The sequence below is a fragment of the Silurus aristotelis genome (genome assembly GCF_946808225.1).
Source record: "Silurus aristotelis genome assembly, chromosome: 28".
NCBI classification, from domain to species: Eukaryota; Metazoa; Chordata; class Actinopteri; order Siluriformes; family Siluridae; genus Silurus; species Silurus aristotelis.
In genome coordinates, this window is record NC_139601.1 from 17,427,110 (window position 1) to 17,447,109 (window position 20,000).

The 20,000-nt window shown below is 44.9% G+C and overlaps 3 protein-coding genes across 16 annotated transcripts in view; 2 read left to right on the forward strand and 1 right to left on the reverse strand.

Annotated features, from left to right (window-relative positions):
• Positions 1–2,368, forward strand: part of rars2 (arginyl-tRNA synthetase 2, mitochondrial) — a 6,835-nt gene extending 4,467 nt beyond the window's left edge. For 2 of the 3 annotated variants that reach the window (XM_083533538.1, XM_083533539.1), the window contains 7 exons: positions 196–320; positions 830–897; positions 1,299–1,408; positions 1,503–1,598; positions 1,780–1,854; positions 1,935–1,998; positions 2,104–2,368. In XM_083533538.1, the coding sequence (XP_083389664.1) occupies positions 196–320; positions 830–897; positions 1,299–1,408; positions 1,503–1,598; positions 1,780–1,854; positions 1,935–1,998; positions 2,104–2,190 (625 nt within the window). In that variant the 3' untranslated portion in view covers positions 2,191–2,368. Of the gene's footprint in view, positions 1–195; positions 321–829; positions 898–1,298; positions 1,409–1,502; positions 1,599–1,779; positions 1,855–1,934; positions 1,999–2,103 lie in introns of those variants that run through there. The other variant, XR_014532163.1, reaches the window with a different exon arrangement.
• On the reverse strand, positions 2,240–12,524 carry slc35a1 (solute carrier family 35 member A1). 9 transcript variants are annotated; one of them, XM_083533556.1, is made up of 10 exons: positions 12,400–12,510; positions 12,288–12,369; positions 7,458–7,476; positions 6,493–6,647; positions 5,051–5,207; positions 3,649–3,801; positions 3,453–3,519; positions 3,172–3,348; positions 2,939–3,073; positions 2,240–2,859 (listed from the first exon to the last, which is right to left on the reverse strand). In XM_083533556.1, exons 2-10 carry the CDS (start codon positions 12,299–12,301, stop codon positions 2,708–2,710), a joined length of 1,029 nt encoding a protein of 342 aa, XP_083389682.1. In that variant the 5' UTR covers positions 12,302–12,369; positions 12,400–12,510; the 3' UTR covers positions 2,240–2,707. The 9 variants fall into 9 exon arrangements, with proteins under 9 accessions (XP_083389682.1, XP_083389677.1, XP_083389680.1 ...); XM_083533551.1 differs by lacking the exon at positions 7,458–7,476 and adding an exon at positions 7,299–7,321 and having other exon boundaries at positions 12,292–12,524; XM_083533554.1 differs by lacking the exon at positions 7,458–7,476 and adding an exon at positions 7,354–7,376 and having other exon boundaries at positions 12,292–12,516.
• A 3,147-nt stretch (positions 12,525–15,671) lies between these two features.
• ccn6 (cellular communication network factor 6) overlaps positions 15,672–20,000 on the forward strand; it is a 4,661-nt gene continuing 332 nt past the window's right edge. Inside the window, exons 1-4 of one of the 4 annotated variants that reach the window (XM_083533546.1) lie at positions 15,672–15,967; positions 18,137–18,488; positions 18,697–18,927; positions 19,774–19,958. In XM_083533546.1, the coding sequence (XP_083389672.1) occupies positions 15,932–15,967; positions 18,137–18,488; positions 18,697–18,927; positions 19,774–19,958 (804 nt within the window). In that variant the 5' untranslated portion in view covers positions 15,672–15,931. Of the gene's footprint in view, positions 15,968–17,706; positions 18,005–18,136; positions 18,489–18,696; positions 18,928–19,773; positions 19,959–20,000 lie in introns of those variants that run through there. The other 3 variants (XM_083533549.1, XM_083533547.1, XM_083533548.1) reach the window with 3 other exon arrangements.

Consider the following 20,000-nt stretch of genomic DNA (forward strand, 5'->3'; position numbering starts at 1 on the left):
ACCACCCACCACCACAACAACCACCACCACCAGAGGAGTGTGATGGTTGTGTGAGTGTTTATGATGGTAAGGTGTAAATCGTACATGTAACTCTTCCTGATGCGACTCTCAACAGGTGTGTGACATCACTGTAGATCTCAATACACAATGGGGTTATAGCTGTGTGTGTGTGTGTGTGTGTGTGTGTGTGTGCAGGTGTGTACATGTTCCATTCGGGTTGGTGAAGGGGATGAGTACACGGCGTGGAGACGTGGTGTTTCTCGAGGATGTGATGGATGAAGCTAAAAACAGAATGATGCACAACATGAGCCAGTCCAAGAGTACACACACACACACACACACACACAGATATACAGTATATTCCAGTCCAAGAGTACACACACACACACACACACACACAGATATACAGTATATTCCAGTCCAAGAGTACACACACACACACACACACACAGATATACAGTATATTCCAGTCCAAGAGTACACACACACACACAGATATACAGTATATTCCAGTCCAAGAGTACACACACACACACACACACACACACACACACACAGATATACAGTATATTCCAGTCCAAGAGTACACACACACACACAGATATACAGTATATTCCAGTCCAAGAGTACACACACACACACACACACAGATATACAGTATATTCCAGTCCAAGAGTACACACACACACACAGATATACAGTATATTCCAGTCCAAGAGTACACACACACACACACACACACACACACACACACAGATATACAGTATATTCCAGTCCAAGAGTAAACACACACACACACAGAAGTGATGATGATGTTGGTGTGTTGCAGCGTCTAAGGTTGTGTCTGATCCGGAGCTGACAGCAGATCAGATTGGAATCAGTGCCATCATCATCCAGGTATCTCACTCACTCACTCACTCACACACACACACACACACACACACACACACACAGCTCTACCTGCACAGGTGTGTGTGGATACACAGGTAATAAACTGTGCAGGTAAGGACTATTTTACACACTCATTCTCCAGCTGTGTTTCCACAGCAGGCTGCTGAGCCGTGTGTGTGTCCGTGCCCGTGCCCGTGTGTGTCCGTGCCCGTGTGTGTGCGTCCGTGCCCGTGTGCGTGTGTGCACGTGTCCGTGCCCGTGTGTGTGTGTGCTCGTCCGTGCCTGTGTGTGTGCGTGTGTGTCCGTGCCCGTGTGTGTGTGTGTGTGCTCGTCCGTGCCCGTGTGTGTGCGTCCGTGCCCCCGTGTGTGTGTGTGTGTGTGTGTGCGTGTCTCCGATTGTGTTTCAGGACTTTAAAGGGCCCCTGATGGCGGATTATGTGTTTGATTGGGAGCGAGTGTTACAGGCTCAGGGTGACACCGGCGTCTTTCTACAGTACACACACGCTCGCCTGCGCAGGTACGCACACACAGTTGAGTTCTGTAGTTCACACTTAATTTTCTCTTGTATTTACTGTATAACACTCCTGAAGTGTGTGTGTGTGTGTGTGTAGTTTGTTGAGGACACATGGAAACCAGAATCACACACACTGCGATGCGGCTCATCTTCAGGACCACAGGAGCATCTCAATCCTGCAGCACTTACTGAGGTAGTGCTCTACTGTCTCAGGCTCAGGGACACAGTCCACTACAGAGAGGGGAGGGAGATTTGGGACACAGTCCACTACAGAGAGGGGAGGGGGATTTGGGACACAGTCCACTACAGAGAGGGGAGGGGGATTTGGGACACAGCCCAGCAGTACTCATCCTCACCTGCTTCTCTGTTCTCAGGTATGATGAGGTTCTGCTTCAGTCTGTGCTCGAGCTGCAGCCGCGCAACCTCGTCAACTTCCTGCTCACGCTGTGGTACTACCTCAACACCCCCCCCCACACACACACACCCCGGCTTAAAGCAGATCATAATTTGTGTAATTGTGTGTTTTTAGTCACTTGGTGTCGGCAGCACACAGAGACCTACCAGTGAAAGGGAGTGCTGCAGATGTGGCTCAGGTAACTAAAATCACACACACACACATGTTGTAACCATCAGATGGTTGCTGGTACACTGACTATAATCTCTTCTGTTGCTCCACCCATTTTGTCTATGATTGACAGGCTCGGCTCCACCTCTTCACTGTGACCTGCTCAGTCCTGGCCAGTGGGATGAAGATTCTGGGTGTGACTCCGGTGGAGAAAATGTAGCTGTGTGTGTGTGTGTGTGTGTGTGTGTGGAGACATAAAGTGTGATTGATCCTGACGCCACCATGATTTATTTTACACCAATAATCTGTTACTGCCAACATCATACACACTGTTCTAACTGATCACAGTACTGGTGTGTGTGTGTGTGTGTGTGTGAATAAACGAGGGGTAAATCACATTCACAAGACTGCAGTCAATATGTAAATGAATTCACAGCTGATTTCTACACCATAAAACTCCTATAAAATCACACTGAAATTCCAGCCCACTTCCGACATCCCACAATGCACTGCAGCAGGTTAGTGTCCAACACTGTCTAGGGGGTAGGGAGCAGCTCGAGTGCACTTCCTTTGCTGTAGGGAAGGAGGGATGAAAGTAGATAAAAAAAGGACAAACATTGATTGAACCCCTTTAAGGTAATATAAACAAGTTTCCACAGGTTCTGGTTCTGTCCAAGCTAGGCTCCGCCTCCAGCAGGAAAAGGAGGCGGAGTAAATGGAGTAGTGTTTTAAGGACACTACACTGGCGTCTTCACGCCGAGCAGCTTCTCTTTATTCGCTTTGCTGCCGGGATCGCTAGCTCTGCTTAGCGTGCTGGTGTCCTGTTTGGGTAAACCGTACAGGTAGATGGAGACGCAGACGAGCAGAGTGCCGCTCAGGAACGTCACAGCTGGAGGAGGAAACAAACACAGGTATAAACATCTGTAAACCTTCTCAGCCAATCAGAGCACAGGGGCGGAGACACTCACTGAGCTGCAGACCGAACAGCAGGACCGAAGCGATGGTGGAGAGGACGATCGCCGCCGCCGCCGAAAAACCCTTCATTATATTATCTGTGTATTTCACCACCACTGACGTGTAGAGACCTCCGACACTGGCAAGGACTACACACACACACACACACACACATGAAACTGTCACTTGTGTTGCTGACCCCAGTGTCCCTCGTGTGTGTGTGTGTGTGTGAGAGAGAGAGACTCACAGATGACAAAGCAGACCCACGGTGTGTATCCAAAGAAGAAGCCTTTCTCCATCACCTGCGGTCCGTCTGTCACGTACACACCCAGCAGTGTGATGGCGATTCCTGACAGGTACATCTGGATGTTCCTCACCCACAGAGATGTCGAGGAGCTTTTCAACACCTTCTCAAAATACACACCTGAAACACATACACACACACACAGAGTGAGTGATGGTATCAGCTTTACAGGCTTTAAGCTGGTGTTATAAATTACACACACACACACACACACACACACACACCTGCAAATCCAGAACAGATAACCGCGATGGCGATGGCCACAAAGCCCAGGATGGGGTTCTGCTCCATCTGAGAACATTTTCATCACATCACAGAGATGTTCATGCTGCTCTACACAGTTCAGGAGTTCAAAACTCTTCATCATTATGGAGTGAAGATCGAGACGTCTCTGAAGTGTGTGCGCGCGCTAGTTCTCACCTGGACCTTTGTGAGCTCAGCAGGTTTCCACTGGACCAGGATGACTCCCACACACAGCATGGAGACGGAGAACCACTGCATGTGGCTGAGAGAACGGTTCAGCATCAGCACGGTGCACAGAGCCGTACACGGGATCTTCAGCTGATACGTTACCTACAGGGGAAAGGAGCAGTAACACAACGCTCTGGTAACACAAACATCTGTGCAGGAACAGTTTCACTTCAGGCTTCAGAGTGTGTACCAGACAGACAGACAGGTGTGTACCTGACAGAGACAGACAGACAGGCAGGTGTGTACCTGACAGAGACAGACAGACAGGCGGGTGTGAACCAGACAGACAGACAGACAGACGTGTACCTGACAAACAGACGTGTACCTGACAGAGACAGACAGGTGTGTACCTGACAGACAGACAGACGGTGTGTACCTGACAGACGGTGTGTACCTGACAGACAGACAGACGGGTGTGTATATGACAAAAAAACAGAGAGACAGACAGGTGTGTACCTGACAGAGAGACAGACAGACAGGCGGGTGTGAACCAGACAGACAGACAGACAGACGTGTACCTGACAGACAGACAGACGGTGTGTACCTGACAGACGGTGTGTACCTGACAGACAGACAGACGGGTGTGTATATGACAAAAAAACAGAGAGACAGACAGACGGGTGTGTATATGACAAAAAAACAGAGAGACAGACAGGTGTGTACCTGACAGAGAGACAGACAGACAGGCGGGTGTGAACCAGACAGACAGACGTGTACCTGACAAACAGACGTGTACCTGACAGAGACAGACAGGTGTGTACCTGACAGACAGACAGACGGTGTGTACCGGACAGACGGTGTGTACCTGACAGACAGACAGACGGGTGTGTATATGACAAAAAAACAGAGACAGACAGGTGTGTACCTGACAGAGAGACAGACAGACAGGCGGGTGTGAACCAGACAGACAGACAGACAGACGTGTACCTGACAAACAGACGTGTACCTGACAGAGACAGACAGGTGTGTACCTGACAGACAGACAGACGGTGTGTACCTGACAGACGGTGTGTACCTGACAGACAGACAGACGGGTGTGTATATGACAAAAAAACAGAGAGACAGACAGGTGTGTACCTGACAGAGAGACAGACAGACAGGCGGGTGTGAACCAGACAGACAGACAGACAGACGTGTACCTGACAAACAGACGTGTACCTGACAGAGACAGACAGGTGTGTACCTGACAGACAGACAGACGGTGTGTACCGGACAGACGGTGTGTACCTGACAGACAGACAGACGGGTGTGTATATGACAAAGAGACAGAGAGACAGACAGGTGTGTACCTGACAGACAGACAGACAGACGGGTGTGTACCAGACAGAGAGACAGACAGACGGGTGTGTACCTGAAAGACAGCTGCGTCCAGGTTACTGAGAGCGAGGAAGGCCATGTTGTTCTGGACAGCATAAACTACAGATGGCACACTGAGCTTCAGCATCTCCACAGGGTTTAACACCTGCTCTACAATCACAGCCTTACACCTGCTCAATCCACCTGTCTCACTGCACAAGCACACACACACAATAATGCAATTCACTTTCTTTAGTTTTATCAATATATAACAGTCAGTGTGTGTGTGTGTGTGTGTGTGTGTGTGTGTACACAGTTGATATAAAAGTCGACACACAAATTAAAAAGACATAACATATCAGACTTGTTCCATCTTTGATGTGATCTTTCAACAAACGAAAATCCAGAGACAAAAAGAGAGATTTAATAAATGGGAAGATTTTAAATAAAAACCCCCACAAGCCCCTGAGTGTATAATCTGTACACACTTTCCAACCAGAGCTCAGAGTAACCAGGCATCTTCACAATGACGTCCCGGAGGTACAGAACACACACCTGCCATCACTTACACAGATTCTGATTCTGATTCAAACCTGATCAAAGTCAAGAAACTTTTATTGTTATTTCTAGCAGATTTATCAGACGCACTTCACAGTGACATGAGAGAACGTTCCTCAGAACCCTGGTGCTCCATTCAACAACACAGAGCTCCACAACAGAACACAGTAAAGTGTCCACGCCACAAAGAAGAAGCAAGAAGAATTTACAAGCCCATCTGAATTACACCAAAATATACAATCAATCTCCACAAACCATGTGGGAAAATGTTCTGGTCTGATAAGACAAAGGTTAAACTTTTTGACCGTAATTATTAAAAGGGATGTTTGGTGTAAAGCCAATAAAGAAGAACATCCAAGGAACAGAATAGCGACAGTAAAGCATGGTGGGGTAGCGGGGTGCTCTGGGGGTAGCGGGGTGCTCTGGGGGTAGCGGGGTGCTCTGGGGCTGCTTCGGGGGTAGCGGGGTGCTCTGGGGGTAGCGGGGTTCTCTGGGGCTGCTTTGGGGGTAGCGGGGTGCTCTGGGGGTAGCGGGGTGCTCTGGGGCTGCTTTGGGGGTAGCGGGGTGCTCTGGGGGTAGCGGGGTGCTCTGGGGGTGCTTCTCTTCACTCTCAGGGTAGATCAAAAATGAACAGATCCAAATACAAAGATACTTTACCCCCAAACCTTCTGTCCTCAGCCAAACACCTGTCAGTGACCCCATGAGAGGCGAACACAGGAGATCCCTCACAATCTGAAGGAACCTGAACTTTTCGGTAAAGAAGTCTAGACGTGTGAAGTTAACAGGGACGCATTCACAAAGACGGGATGGTGTCATGAAAAGAAGCTTCACTAGAGATTAGTTGTGAAAAGGTAAAAGACACACTCAGGCTGCTGCAGGGTTTTCTCTCAAATCTTCACATTAATATTTGTGTGTGTGTGTGTGTGTGTGTGTGTTTACCGGATGAGCAGGACCAGGGTGAGGAGCAGTTTGATGATCTCGGTGAGACAGACGGCGGTGGTGGAGAAATACAGATCCGTCTGCACCGTGCGAGTGTAACGCAATGCCACCGTGTACGCTGCAGCAACCAGCGTCATCACCACCAAACAATACACCTTAAACAAAACACTCGCACTGTCTACACACACACACACACACACACACAATCAATTACACCTTAAACAAAACACTCGCACTGTCTACACACACACACACACAATCAATTACACCTTAAACAAAACACTCGCACTGTCTACACACACACACACACACACACACACACACACACACAATCAATTACACCTTAAACAAAACACTCGCACTGTCTACACACACACACACACAATCAATTACACCTTAAACAAAACACTCGCACTGTCTACACACACACACACACACACACACAATCAATTACACCTTAAACAAAACACTCGCACTGTCTACACACACACACACACACACAATCAATTACACCTTAAACAAAACACTCGCACTGTCTACACACACACACACACACACAATCAATTACACCTTAAACAAAACACTCGCACTGTCTACACACACACACACACACACACAATCAATTACACCTTAAACAAAACACTCGCACTGTCTACACACACACACACACACACACACACACACACACAATCAATTACACCTTAAACAAAACACTCGCACTGTCTACACACACACACACACAATCAATTACACCTTAAACAAAACACTCGCACTGTCTACACACACACACACACAATCAATTACACCTTAAACAATACACTCGCGCTGTCTTCACACACACACACACACAATCAATTACACCTTAAACAATACACTCGCGCTGTCTACACACAATTACACCTTAAACAATACACTCGCGCTGTCTACACACACACACACACACACACACACACACACAATTACACCTTAAACAATACACTCGCGCTGTCCACACACACACACACACACACACACACACACACACACAATTACACCTTAAACAATACACTCGTGCTGTCTACACACACACACACACACACACACACACAATTACACCTTAAACAAAACACTCGCGCTGTCTACACACACACACACACACACACACACACAATTACACCTTAAACAATACACTTGCGCTGTCTACACACACACACACACACACACACAATTACACCTTAAACAATACACTCGTGCTGTCTACACACACACACACACACACACACACACACAATTACACCTTAAACAATACACTCGCGCTGTCTACACACACACACACACACACACACACACACACACAATTACACCTTAAACAATACACTCGTGCTGTCTACACACACACACACAATTACACCTTAAACAATACACTCGTGCTGTCTACACACACACACACACACACACACACACACACACACACACACACACACAATTACACCTTAAACAATACACTCGCGCTGTCTACACACACACACACACACACACACAATTACACCTTAAACAATACACTCGCGCTGTCTACACACACACACACACACAATTACACCTTAAACAATACACTCGTGCTGTCTACACACACACACACACACACACACACAATTACACCTTAAACAAAACACTCGCGCTGTCTACACACACACACACACACACAATTACACCTTAAACAATACACTCGCGCTGTCTACACACACACACACACACACACACAATTACACCTTAAACAATACACTTGCGCTGTCTACACACACACACACACACAATTACACCTTAAACAATACACTTGCGCTGTCTACACACACACACACACACACACACAATTACACCTTAAACAATACACTCGTGCTGTCTACACACACACACACACACACACAATTACACCTTAAACAATACACTCGTGCTGTCTACACACACACACACACACACATCATTTAGAAAGTGGGGGGATGAAATGTCTAGTGTTACCTGTTTTTTTTTCAGTTAACTCTTGTGTAATTGACAGGTTTTATTTTTAATCATAATTTTTTGCTTTATTTTCTTTATGATTATAAAACAAAGAAAAAAAGAAAGAAAGAAATACAACCGCTTGCCACTGGGACAGTGCCCATCTTTGTACCTTATTTACCCCAAAAAAGTCTAGTTGTACATTAAGGTCCACTTTGGTACTCTAAGGTTGTAATGTGTACCTTTTTGAGTATAAAGTACAAAGATGTCCTTATAATGGTACTAAGAGTATGTTTACATATTTCTTATTGTATTGTGTGTATGGACAGTACCTGACACACAGTAATGAAGACTTGCATATTTAATAATACTTCATTTTGTTCTCTTCTACAGTCCATGTTTCAGGAATAAAACAAGTCATTCAAAACAAACTATTGAAGGAAAATATGTATTGAACTCAACATGTCAAGACCCGATATCAATTATACAATCAGATGTATAATTGTTTCCCCTGTGATCTACCCTCATTCACCGGACTACATTACCCATCATCCTTTGCACTCCGTCATCCACCATGTGTAGCAAACCCCCAGCCAGACAATGGTGTAGCGTACTGATGTTTTAAAAAGCCTTTATTTTGTGTTCAGCCGTCAGCCTTTTCTTTGGGAAACACAAAATCTACCTTTCTTTGATGAAACACCTTTTCTTAGTGAAACACCGTAAAAACTACAGAACAGATAAATAACAAATAATACAATCAGCTCTTACAAACATAAACATGGATAGCCATTTATAAGAAACCCTTTTGTGATGTCACACAATGATGTCACAGATGTGACAGTGATAACAACACATTAAAACACTTCTTCACAGTTAAATAGATTAACCCACATATTAATGCATATACACATTAAACAAATCAAACATAGTACCTTGTTCCCGTTCGAGCGAGGTGCTTAATTATCCCTTACTTTCCTTCAGAACCTCGTACAATTTCAGAGCATTTTAGCGACATGACTTTCCTTTTCCATGTGTGTGTCACACTAACTAGTGGGGGCAGAGTTAAAGGACTATACCGTATGGGGGCGGAGTTAAAGGACTATACCGTATGGGGGCGGAGTTAAAGGACTATACCGTATGGGGGCGGGAGAGACCAAACAAAATGGAGCTTAAAAGGATTACCTTATTTACTATTTTCTTAGAGTTAGTTACACTCCCACCAATCATGAGTGAATAATGGTGCTACATTAAGGACGAATGATTTCAACTGAAATTTACCTTTCCGGAACCCGTATAAGGACAAAGACAACTTATGCCAAAGTTGGAAACTTAGCAACGACTATGTACTATTATGCACTATAGAGGGAAGGAGCAGATTTAATTAGACTCCAGCAACAGAACAAGCTTCTGGATTAAGCGCTCAACTTCTGACAACTCGTGAAGACGCTCCTTTTTCTTGCCAAGCTTACGGTCACCAAGCTGGAGTTTAGCTTCTCCGTACAAGTCCATCTTTGTCAGTAGTGACTTTTGAAACTCTACCCAATCTCCACTCATTCCTCTGCAAATCCTCTCCTTTCGGGATTACAATATCTCCAACTTGTAAATTCCTTCTTGGAGCATGCCAGCGCTGTCTAAGAGCTATGTTGGCGAGGTATTCCTTTCACCATCGACTCCAAAACTGTTCTGCAAGGTATTGAACATGTCTTCACCTTTTCTTGCCATACATATCTTCCCTGGCAAGCTGATTAGCATCTTCAGTGTTTTCGAAACTTGCGAGCCCATCGTCCACATAAAGGTCCCTCATAACAAATCTCGAGCCTTGAGGGTAGAGGTCACGATTCTCCTTAACCAGATTTAAGTGGAGAACTCCACTTAAGTTGTTCAACATGTCAGGCCCAGAGAGGAGGTGATCATTCAAGCTTGTTCCTTTGTATCTGGCTGAGCAATCAAACATTACACAATGTTTATCTGGCTTCTTCGCGTGATGCACACCATGATGGGGAATGTACCATCTCTCCCCTTCACTCCCACCGTCATTGACCTGCTTAGCATCTCCCTTCCCAATGACTTCCTCCATGAACTCAACATAATGTTCCTTATACCTTTCATCCCGTTGTAATTTCCTTTTAAGGTGAAGGAGGCGTGTCATAGCTGAGCCTCTGTTGTCAGGCAGGCTGGGTCTGGTTTTGAAGGACAGAGGCATTTTTCCTTATTCCCTTCTCCAGTATGTTAAGAAATGTGATGTCGTCTTGTGACACAATTTTGCTGTCGTCATTGCCATCTTTGAAGTCAGACTCTAGAACGCGAATGACGTCGAGGAGTTAACGGAGGTAGCTCTTTAACTGTAATTCTGTGACACAGATGATGTGTGCACCCTACAATACTCCATCCTAAATCAGTCCTTACAGCATAGGGTTCCTCGTCGTCTCCTAAAATGAGTGTGTGTGTGTGTGTGTGTGTGTGTGTGATTTACCTGCTCCTTATTATTAAAATCACATCTTTAATGTTACTATTCGTGTCCTCGTGTCTCCGTGTCCTCACCGTGACACACACAGTTACACATGCTGTCAAATCTCACTTCAACATTATCTTTATTCTTATTTAAAGAGTTTTGATAAAACACACTTATTAAAACTAAAGAAGTTATAAAAGAGTTTAAGGGAAATACACAGAAAAAAGTGAACGTTTGTCCAAGCAGCTATTTTTTATTATAAACCTTTAAAACTTGCTCATTATTCAACAAGAGCTACAGGCAGAGCTACAGGCAGAGCTACAGGCAGAGCTACAGGCAAAGTTACAGGCAGAGCTACAGGCAAAGTTACAGGCAGAGCTACAGGCAGAGCTACAGGCAGAGTTACAGGCAGAGTTACAGGCAGAGCTACAGGCAGAGCTACAGACAGAGTTACAGGCAGAGTTACAGACAGAGCTACAGGCAGAGCTACAGACAGAGTTACAGGCAGAGTTACAGACAGAGCTACAGGCAGAGCTACAGACAGAGTTACAGGCAGAGCTACAGACAGAGTTACAGGCAGAGTTACAGGCAGAGCTACAGGCAGAGCTACAGGCAGAGCTACAGGCAGAGCTACAGACAGAGTTACAGGCAGAGTTACAGACAGAGCTACAGGCAGAGCTACAGACAGAGTTACAGGCAGAGCTACAGGCAGAGTTACAGGCAGAGCTACAGGCAGAGTTACAGGCAGAGTTACAGACAGAGCTACTAAACATCGTGCAACACAATTCGGATCCACGTGCAACTTACACTGCGTGACTTTTTTTGTAAAAAAGGACTGAAGCGGTTTTTTGCTCATCGGAACCGAATGTTGGGTCGCGCGCGGGACCGCGGATGCGACTCGAGCTACAGAACTGGGGCGTGTTATGATGACGTGACAAGTGAGTGACTGATTACCATGGATACGTGAACGTCATGTATAGACTATTTTGTGTCTTTGGATTTTAAATCACGCTGCATTTATATACATTGCTCCATTAAAACCTCAACATGTCGTGAACACACACACACACACACACACACACACACACACAAATACAGACATAAACACACACTCTCTCTCTCTCTCTCTCTCTCCACTAAAAAAGTGAGGGGGACGAATTTACTTTTTATAAAAAAAAAAGTGCGGGGGACATGTCCCCCATGTCCCCCGCGTAATCTACGCCCCTACACACACACACACACATGTCCCCCGCGTAATCTACGCCCCTACACACACACACACACACACACACACACACACACACACACACACACACACAGCGCATCACTGCAGGTGTTACAGTGTTCTCACTACATACGGGTCTTTAACTCACCTCCCGCCATGTGTTTGTGTGTTTGAGTTTGTGATGACGTGTTATAAAAGAAGATCAGGCACAGGAAAGAAGCAGGAAGATCAGCACCAGTAAGATCAGCACCAGGAGGATCAGCACCAGGAGGATCAGGAAAATCTCCTCCTGTCTAGAGCAATCGCTTCATTTCAAACACCTGAGGTGGAGCCCCATCACACACCACTTCCGGGATGAACCGAGACATTTTCAAAATAAAAGTCCCGGAAGTCCGCTTCTCTTCTCTGCTAGAGTGGATAAGAGAAGGGGCGTGGTCTGATCTGTGTAGTTATACAGTGTGTTATAGGAATTAGTCCTGGATATTAGTCCTGTACTATAATATACTGATATTTATAATATATTTATAGATATTATAGCAAGTCTGTGAGCAACGGTGTGAAGACTGGAGTGTGAACAATGCATTCCAGAGGAACAAGATGTACTGGTTGTGCCACACACACACACACACACACACACACACACGGGCACGGGGATCATCTGGTTTTTGTAAGTTCCAGACAAAAGACAAAAAAAACAAGCAGTTCAGTCAAGTCGGATCAGTTAACATGGCAACCCCTGACGTTTACCTGTAAAACAGTGACGTATTAACTCCGCCTTCACACACCTCACTCGGTACTGTACAGCTTTGCTGGGCGGAGTCACAGTAATCTTACCCCACTGTCTCCTAGGTCCACCTTTTACAGTGTGTGTTACTGTGTGTGTGTGTGTGTGTGTGTGTTTTAAAGTGTGTATGTGTTACAGTATGTGGGTTATAGTGTGAGTCCTGAACACTGATTGGAAGGTTGTTCCATAACTGTGGGGTTTATAAGAGAAACATCTGCCCCCTGCTGAAGTCTTCATTATTTGAGGTACCAACAAATAGCCTGCACCTTTTGATCTAAGTAGGTGTGGAGATCATCCTGGTACAGAAGTTCACTCAGATACTGCTGCGTGAGAGCGTTAAGTGCTTTAAACGTCAGTAGTAGTATTTTATAATCAGTGTGAGATGTAATTGGGAGCAGTGTAGATGATTAAAACAGGGCTGATGTGATCATATTTTCTAGATCTAGTGAGGACTCTTGCTGCTGCATTGTGAACTAACTGAAGCTTATTTCTGCACTTACTCCAACACCCCATGGGCGTAAATCCTGGGGGGGGACGGAGGGGACATGTCCCCCATCTGAGGATTGTCCCCTCACAAAAATATTGCACTCTCTATTGTGAAAAATATATGTATGTATACCTAAATAATTGTGTAAGTAGAAAAAAAAACGCAAAAAAATGCATTTAGAAACAGTTAAGTTTCCCCCCCCCCCCCCCTTCCTCACAGTGGTTTGAGCCACTGCCTGCTTTCCCAGTTCATCTCACCTTCTCTACACACACGAGTCAGGTGTGTGGCTGCGGCTCAATTTATGTTTAACTCCATTAACTAGGGGATTTTATTCACTTTAAATTAAACGATTCTCTTTAATTTAGTTGATGCAGACTTATTTATAAATTATTTGCGGAAAAATGCTGATTAGCATGTAATTTTCCATGAATCTGCTCTATTAGCGATTAAAATATCGCTTATCTAGTTAACATTAGCTTGTTTACAATAGCTTGTAGCATAGTGCACTGCAGCTAACACTGCAACTAATGTACTAGTACACTGCAACTAACACTGCAACTAATGTACTAGTGCACTGCTACTAACACTGCAACTAATCTACTAGTGCACTGCAACTAACACTGCAACTAATGTACTAGTGCACTGCGACTAACACTGCAACTAATGTACTAGTGCACTGTAGCTAACACTGCAACTAATGTACTAGTGCACTGCAGCTAACACTGCAACTAATGTACTAGTGCACTGTAACTAACACTGCAACTAATGTATTAGTGCACTGCAACTAACTCTGCAACTAATGTACTAGTGCACTGCAGCTGACACTGCAACTAATGTACTAGTGCACTGACACTAACACTGCAACCAATGTACTAGTGCACTGCATCTAACACTGCAACCAATGTACTAGTGCACTGCAACTAACACTGCAACTAATGTACTAGTGCACTGCAGCTAACACTGCAACTAATGTACTAGTGCACTGTAGCTAACACTGCAACTAATGTACTAGTGCACTGTAACTAACACTGCAACTAATGTACTAGTGCACTGTAACTAACACTGCAACTAATGTACTAGTGCACTGTAGCTAACACTGCAACTAATGTACTAGTGCACTGTAACTAACACTGCAACTAATGTACTAGTGCACTGCAGCTAACACTGCAACTAATGTACTAGTGCACTGCAGCTACGTCCGAACTGACACCACTGTATTTTTATAATCAATTTCTATTCTGTTCTTAAGTGTCTTAATTAATTTTAAATAAAATGTCAACTTTTTTAATTCCTTGTTTTTATTGTTGTAATAATTTTTTTTAATGATAGTTTTACTTTATTTATGTAAAACACTTTGAATTAGCATTGTGTATGAAATGTGCTACAGTATAAATAAACCTGCCTTGCAGTGTCATAGACTAGATAAAATGATGGAGAAAAGGAAAATGGATAATTTTTCAGTGCACCTAAACCATATCTTTATAAGTACAATTTCACTGTATTATTTGTGTCCCATTCAAAAATTGCTCATGAGAAATGTTTATATTTATTGTCCCCCCCACTGTTAAATGAAATTTACGCCCATTCAACACCCAGACAGTAAAGTGTTACAGTAGTCTAATCTAGATGTTACAAAAGCATCAACTAGTTTTTCTGCATCCCGTAACATCATTACAGCTGTTCCCTTTATTCCAACAACGTTCTCCAGTCCAGCAAGCAGATGATGATGATCAATGGTGTGAAAAGCTGCACTGAGGTCGAGCAAAACAAGTAGAGACAAAACCCTGATCAGAGGCCAATAACAGTCATTTAGCACCTTAACTAGCGCCGTCTCTGTGCTATGATGAGGCCGAAATCCTGACTGATACATTTCATAAATGTTCTTCCTCAGTAGATGTGAGCAGAACTGCTGTGCTACAACCTTTTCTAGAATCTTGGAGATAAAGAGGAGGTTTGATATTGGTCTGTAGTTGGACAGCTGACAGGGTGAAGGTCAGGTTTCTTAATTAGGGAGTTGAAAACTGCAGTTTGAAGGATTTAGATACAAAACCAGTGCTAATGGAAGAGTTTATTATTTTAAAACAGGTTCAATTCCCTCTGAAATGATCTGTTTGAGGAAACTTGTTACTGTACGTGTTACTGTAAACACTGTAACATATACATACTGCTGCAGTGTATGTGTGTGTGTGTGTTTAGAGTAAATAGAGACCCTTGTAGTAGAAGTGAGACAAAAATTGCTGGAGTTAATTTTAATCTCTGTCTCACACACACACACACACACACACACACACACACACACACACACACACACACACACACACACACACACACACACACACACAAGGGATATAACTTATAGTGACACACTTACTTGTGTGTATGTACAAGGAAAGGTATTTATGTAGAACATAGAGGAGACCTTTGTAGACCTCTTACTTTCCACTCCCCTAACTCTCTCTCTCTCTCTCTCTCTCTCTCTCTCTCTCTGTACTGAGTGTACAGTGTGCAGTTTGTAAGATGTTGTTGGTACTGTGCTGCTGTTTACTGCTCCAGGTAAGAACTTTCTCTCACTTCTATTAGTATGTGTGTGTGATTTGTGTGTGTGTGTGTGTGTGTGTAGACAGTAGGACAGCACACACACATTACACCATGCTGAGTGTGTATGGTGTGTATTGTTAGTTATTGTATAATAAAGCTACACTTCTCCACTCTGATTTGAAGTTACCACACAAACGTCCTCACTACTTCAGAATGAAAAGGTTTGGGGGTGGATCTATGATGACCTCAGTTTGTCTGATAGGGAGAGTATGAGGACAGGGGAAGGGACCACATTAGCACAATCATCAATTCTTGCATTAATAATGAAGGTGAAGATTCCACATCTAAATACAGTTTATCTAGTCCTTAATATTATGAATTAGATGTGTGTGTGTGTGTGTGTGTGTGTGTGTGTGTGCGTGTGTGCATGTGTGCGTGCGTGCGTGCGTGTGTTACACACTCTAAGGATAAAGTCACTCTGCAAAAATCTAACAGAGAGGCTTTAAATGTTTCTTTGTCATGACCCCTCGTGAGCCTGGAATCACATTTGTGTGAAATTTACACACACTGGATGCTACTGTAGATGTTAGCATGGTTTTCTGCTTGTTACCAGTGAGGATTAGCAACAACTGCAATAAACACATTACTGAGTCTCTCCTTCTTCTTCTTTTTATATATTATTAGTGTCCCTCAGTGTAGTGTCTCTCAGTGTAATGTCCCTCAGTGTAGTGTCTCTGAGTGTAGTGTCTCTCAGTGTAGTGTCTCTCAGTGTAATGTCCCTCAGTGTAGTGTCTCTCAGTGTAATGTCCCTCAGTGTAGTGTCTCTCAGTGTAGTGTCTCTCAGTGTAGTGTCTCTGAGTGTAGTGTCCCTCAGTGTAGTGTCTCTCAGTGTAATGTCCCTCAGTGTAGTGTCTCTGAGTGTAGTGTCTCTCAGTGTAGTGTCTCTGAGTGTAGTGTCTCTCAGTGTAGTGTCTCTCAGTGTAATGTCCCTCAGTGTAGTGTCTCTCAGTGTAGTGTCCCTCAGTGTAGTGTCTCTGAATGTAGTGTCTCTCAGTGTAATGTCTCTGAGTGAAGTGTCTCTGAGTGTAGTGTCTCTCAGTGTAGTGTCTCTCAGTGTAATGTCTCTGAGTGTAGTGTCTCTGAGTGTAGTGTCTCTGAGTGAAGTGTCTCTGAGTGTAGTGTCTCTGAGTGAAGTGTCTCTGAGTGAAGTGTCTCTGAGTGAAGTGTCTCTGAGTGTAGTGTCTCTGAGTGAAGTGTCTCTGAGTGTAGTGTCTCTGAGTGTAGTGTCTCTGAGTGAAGTGTCTCTGAGTGTAGTGTCTCTGAGTGTAGTGTCTCTGAGTGTAGTGTCTCTGAGTGAAGTGTCTCTGAGTGAAGTGTCTCTGAGTGTAGTGTCTCTGAGTGTAGTGTCTCTGAGTGTAGTGTCTCTGAGTGTAGTGTCTCTGAGTGGTATACAGAGTAGTTTAACTTGAGCAGAAATCTGTTCAGAAAGAAGAGTTAATTTAGCAGCTTTATGGTTTTTCTCAGAAGCACACACTGTTGGACAGAACCTGGGAGGAGGTGTGTGTGTGTGTGTGTGTGTGTGTGTGTGTTTAGCTGAAATGGAATTTCAAAGCAGAAGACATGATCATAACACATGTAACAGACCTAGCTTTATTTCCACTCAAATACTGCCACAACTGTGTGTGTGTGTTTTTTTTGGATTGGCCGCTGGATGAAGGACCAGTTTATAGTTAAACTTGCCCCACACCCCATTTACTAAACAGGAAATATAGCTCTGTGTGTGTGTGTGTGTGTGTGTGTGTGTGTGTGCGTGCGTGCGTGCGTGCGTAGGGTTCCTCACTCTTGTCCGAGTTCTTATCTCTCTATAACGACTTGAATTACTAGTAAAACATGTTACTTCCTGTTTTGCGTTACACAAACAGCTTCACCTCACACTGGAAACTCCGTCCATAATGTCGCCAAAATGTTATACTACACGTAGCTGTCAACAAGCTGTTACTATGGAAACAGTAATTTCTGAGTGCACTGATGTCTTCGTGTGTGTGTGTGTGTGTGTGTGTGTGTGTGTTTTCAGGAACATGTAGTTCTAAATGCACTGATGTCTTCATGTGTGTGTGTGTGTGTGTGTGTGTGTGTGTGTGTGTGTGTGTGTGTGTGTGTGTGTGTGTGTGTGCGTGTGTGCAGCAGCTGAGCAGTGGTCATGCTGTGAGAGTGGAGGAAGTGAAGGCTGCAGGTGTGAAGCCGGTGAAGGTTCACGTGGGAAACAAAGCGCTGGTGGTGCGTGGACAAGGTGGGGGACGTGGTGGAGGGGGCGTGTCCGAGCGTGTGCAGTTTTGCACGTGGCCGTGTAAGTGTGGTCCTCGGCGTACGTGTCCCCCGGGGGTCAGCGCGGTGTTGGACGGCTGTGGTTGCTGTAAAAGCTGTGCACGGCAGATTGGAGAATCCTGTAATGAGAGAGACGTGTGTGATCCTCACAAGGGCATGTACTGCGACTTCTCCCGGGATAAACCACACTTCCAACACGGGGTGTGTGCATGTGAGTGACAATACACTGCACACACGCACACACACACGTTGTTCTTCTGTTTAATTAATCATCACATCTCAGCAAAAATTCAAGTGTTTAAATGTGTCTCTCCCCCTGTCCCCCTCTTCCTGTGTCTCTCCCTGGCCCCCTTTCTTCCTGTCTCTCTCCCCTTGTCCCTCTCTTCCTGTGTCTCCCCCCTGTCCCTTTTCCTGAGTAGACATGATGGCAGTGGGGTGTGATCTGAATGGAGTTCACTATGAGAATGGTGAGGGGTTCCAGCCCACTCCTCTGTATAAGTGTACGTGTATTGGTGGAGCGATCGGCTGTACACCTGTATTTATCCAGAAACCGGCAGCCATGTTGTCACCCGCAGCCTCGCAGAGCAACACTGTTCCCGCTGGGTTCCGCGTGAAAACACCACAGGACACAGCGTACCAGAGCATGTCAGGTGAGACACACTCAGGGTAAAATACACTCATTCTCGTAGTTCCCGCTCGAAGTCGAATGGCGTAAAATACAGCACTGTATCAGTCCTGAACTCCCTCACACAGGAATTTGGTTATAAATCAGAGGATCATATTTTTCACCCCAAAAACCCCACAAATTTGACATTAAAAGCTTTCTCCTAGTGAGTTTGCGTATCTGAATCGCAGGTGTAAATACGCTGCTTCAACCTAAGCATGGTTTTATTTTGATTAAATTCACAGTGTACATTAGAGAGATCAGGACCAACATAAAGTTTTAGCTGAACCTGCTCCCAAGCTCTGATTTAGCATCATGTATTAGTATAGTAGAGTAAATGCAGTGACTCGGATCTCAGCTCAGGAATCTATTTACAGCCCTGTGTTGCTCTTCACCTCTCCAACTAGGTGAATGTGGTGAACATCAGGAAACAATGAATTTATCAAAAAAACACCTGAACAAATCTTTTGGTGAAAAAATTCACTCTGGAAGACTAAAACAGGGGTGTGATTAGTTTTGTTCTCACTTTACTCTGCTGAGCTGTGAGATGTTCCGTGTGGGAAGCTGATGTATGTTCTAGCAGTTAAACACACATGTGTACAGGAAAATGTCCTGAGAATATCAGATAAGCTCCTCTGATGTATGAACACTGACACTGGAGACTCCTTCTATTTATATGATGTCGACGTCTCACATTATTCCACACGCTGGAGTTCGAGTAGATGAACACCTCGTCCAGCAGCGTGGGATATGATGTGTATACACACACACACACACACACACACACACACACCGGGTTAAAGGCTGAGTCTGTGTGCTGTGGCGTGGGAAGCTTACAGGGCTCCTCCTTTAGTGAAGCTGGGAGGATGTGTGGTCCAGACGACACCCTGGTCTCCGTGCTCACGCTCCTGCGGCTTCGGCATCTCCGTCCGCATCTCCAACCACAACGCCAAGTGCAAGATGAAGAAAGAGCGCCGCCTGTGCGTGCTCCGCCCCTGCGACAAGAAGAGCCTGAAGGTACCCCCCAAACCCATGACATCACTTCCTGTAATGGTGGCG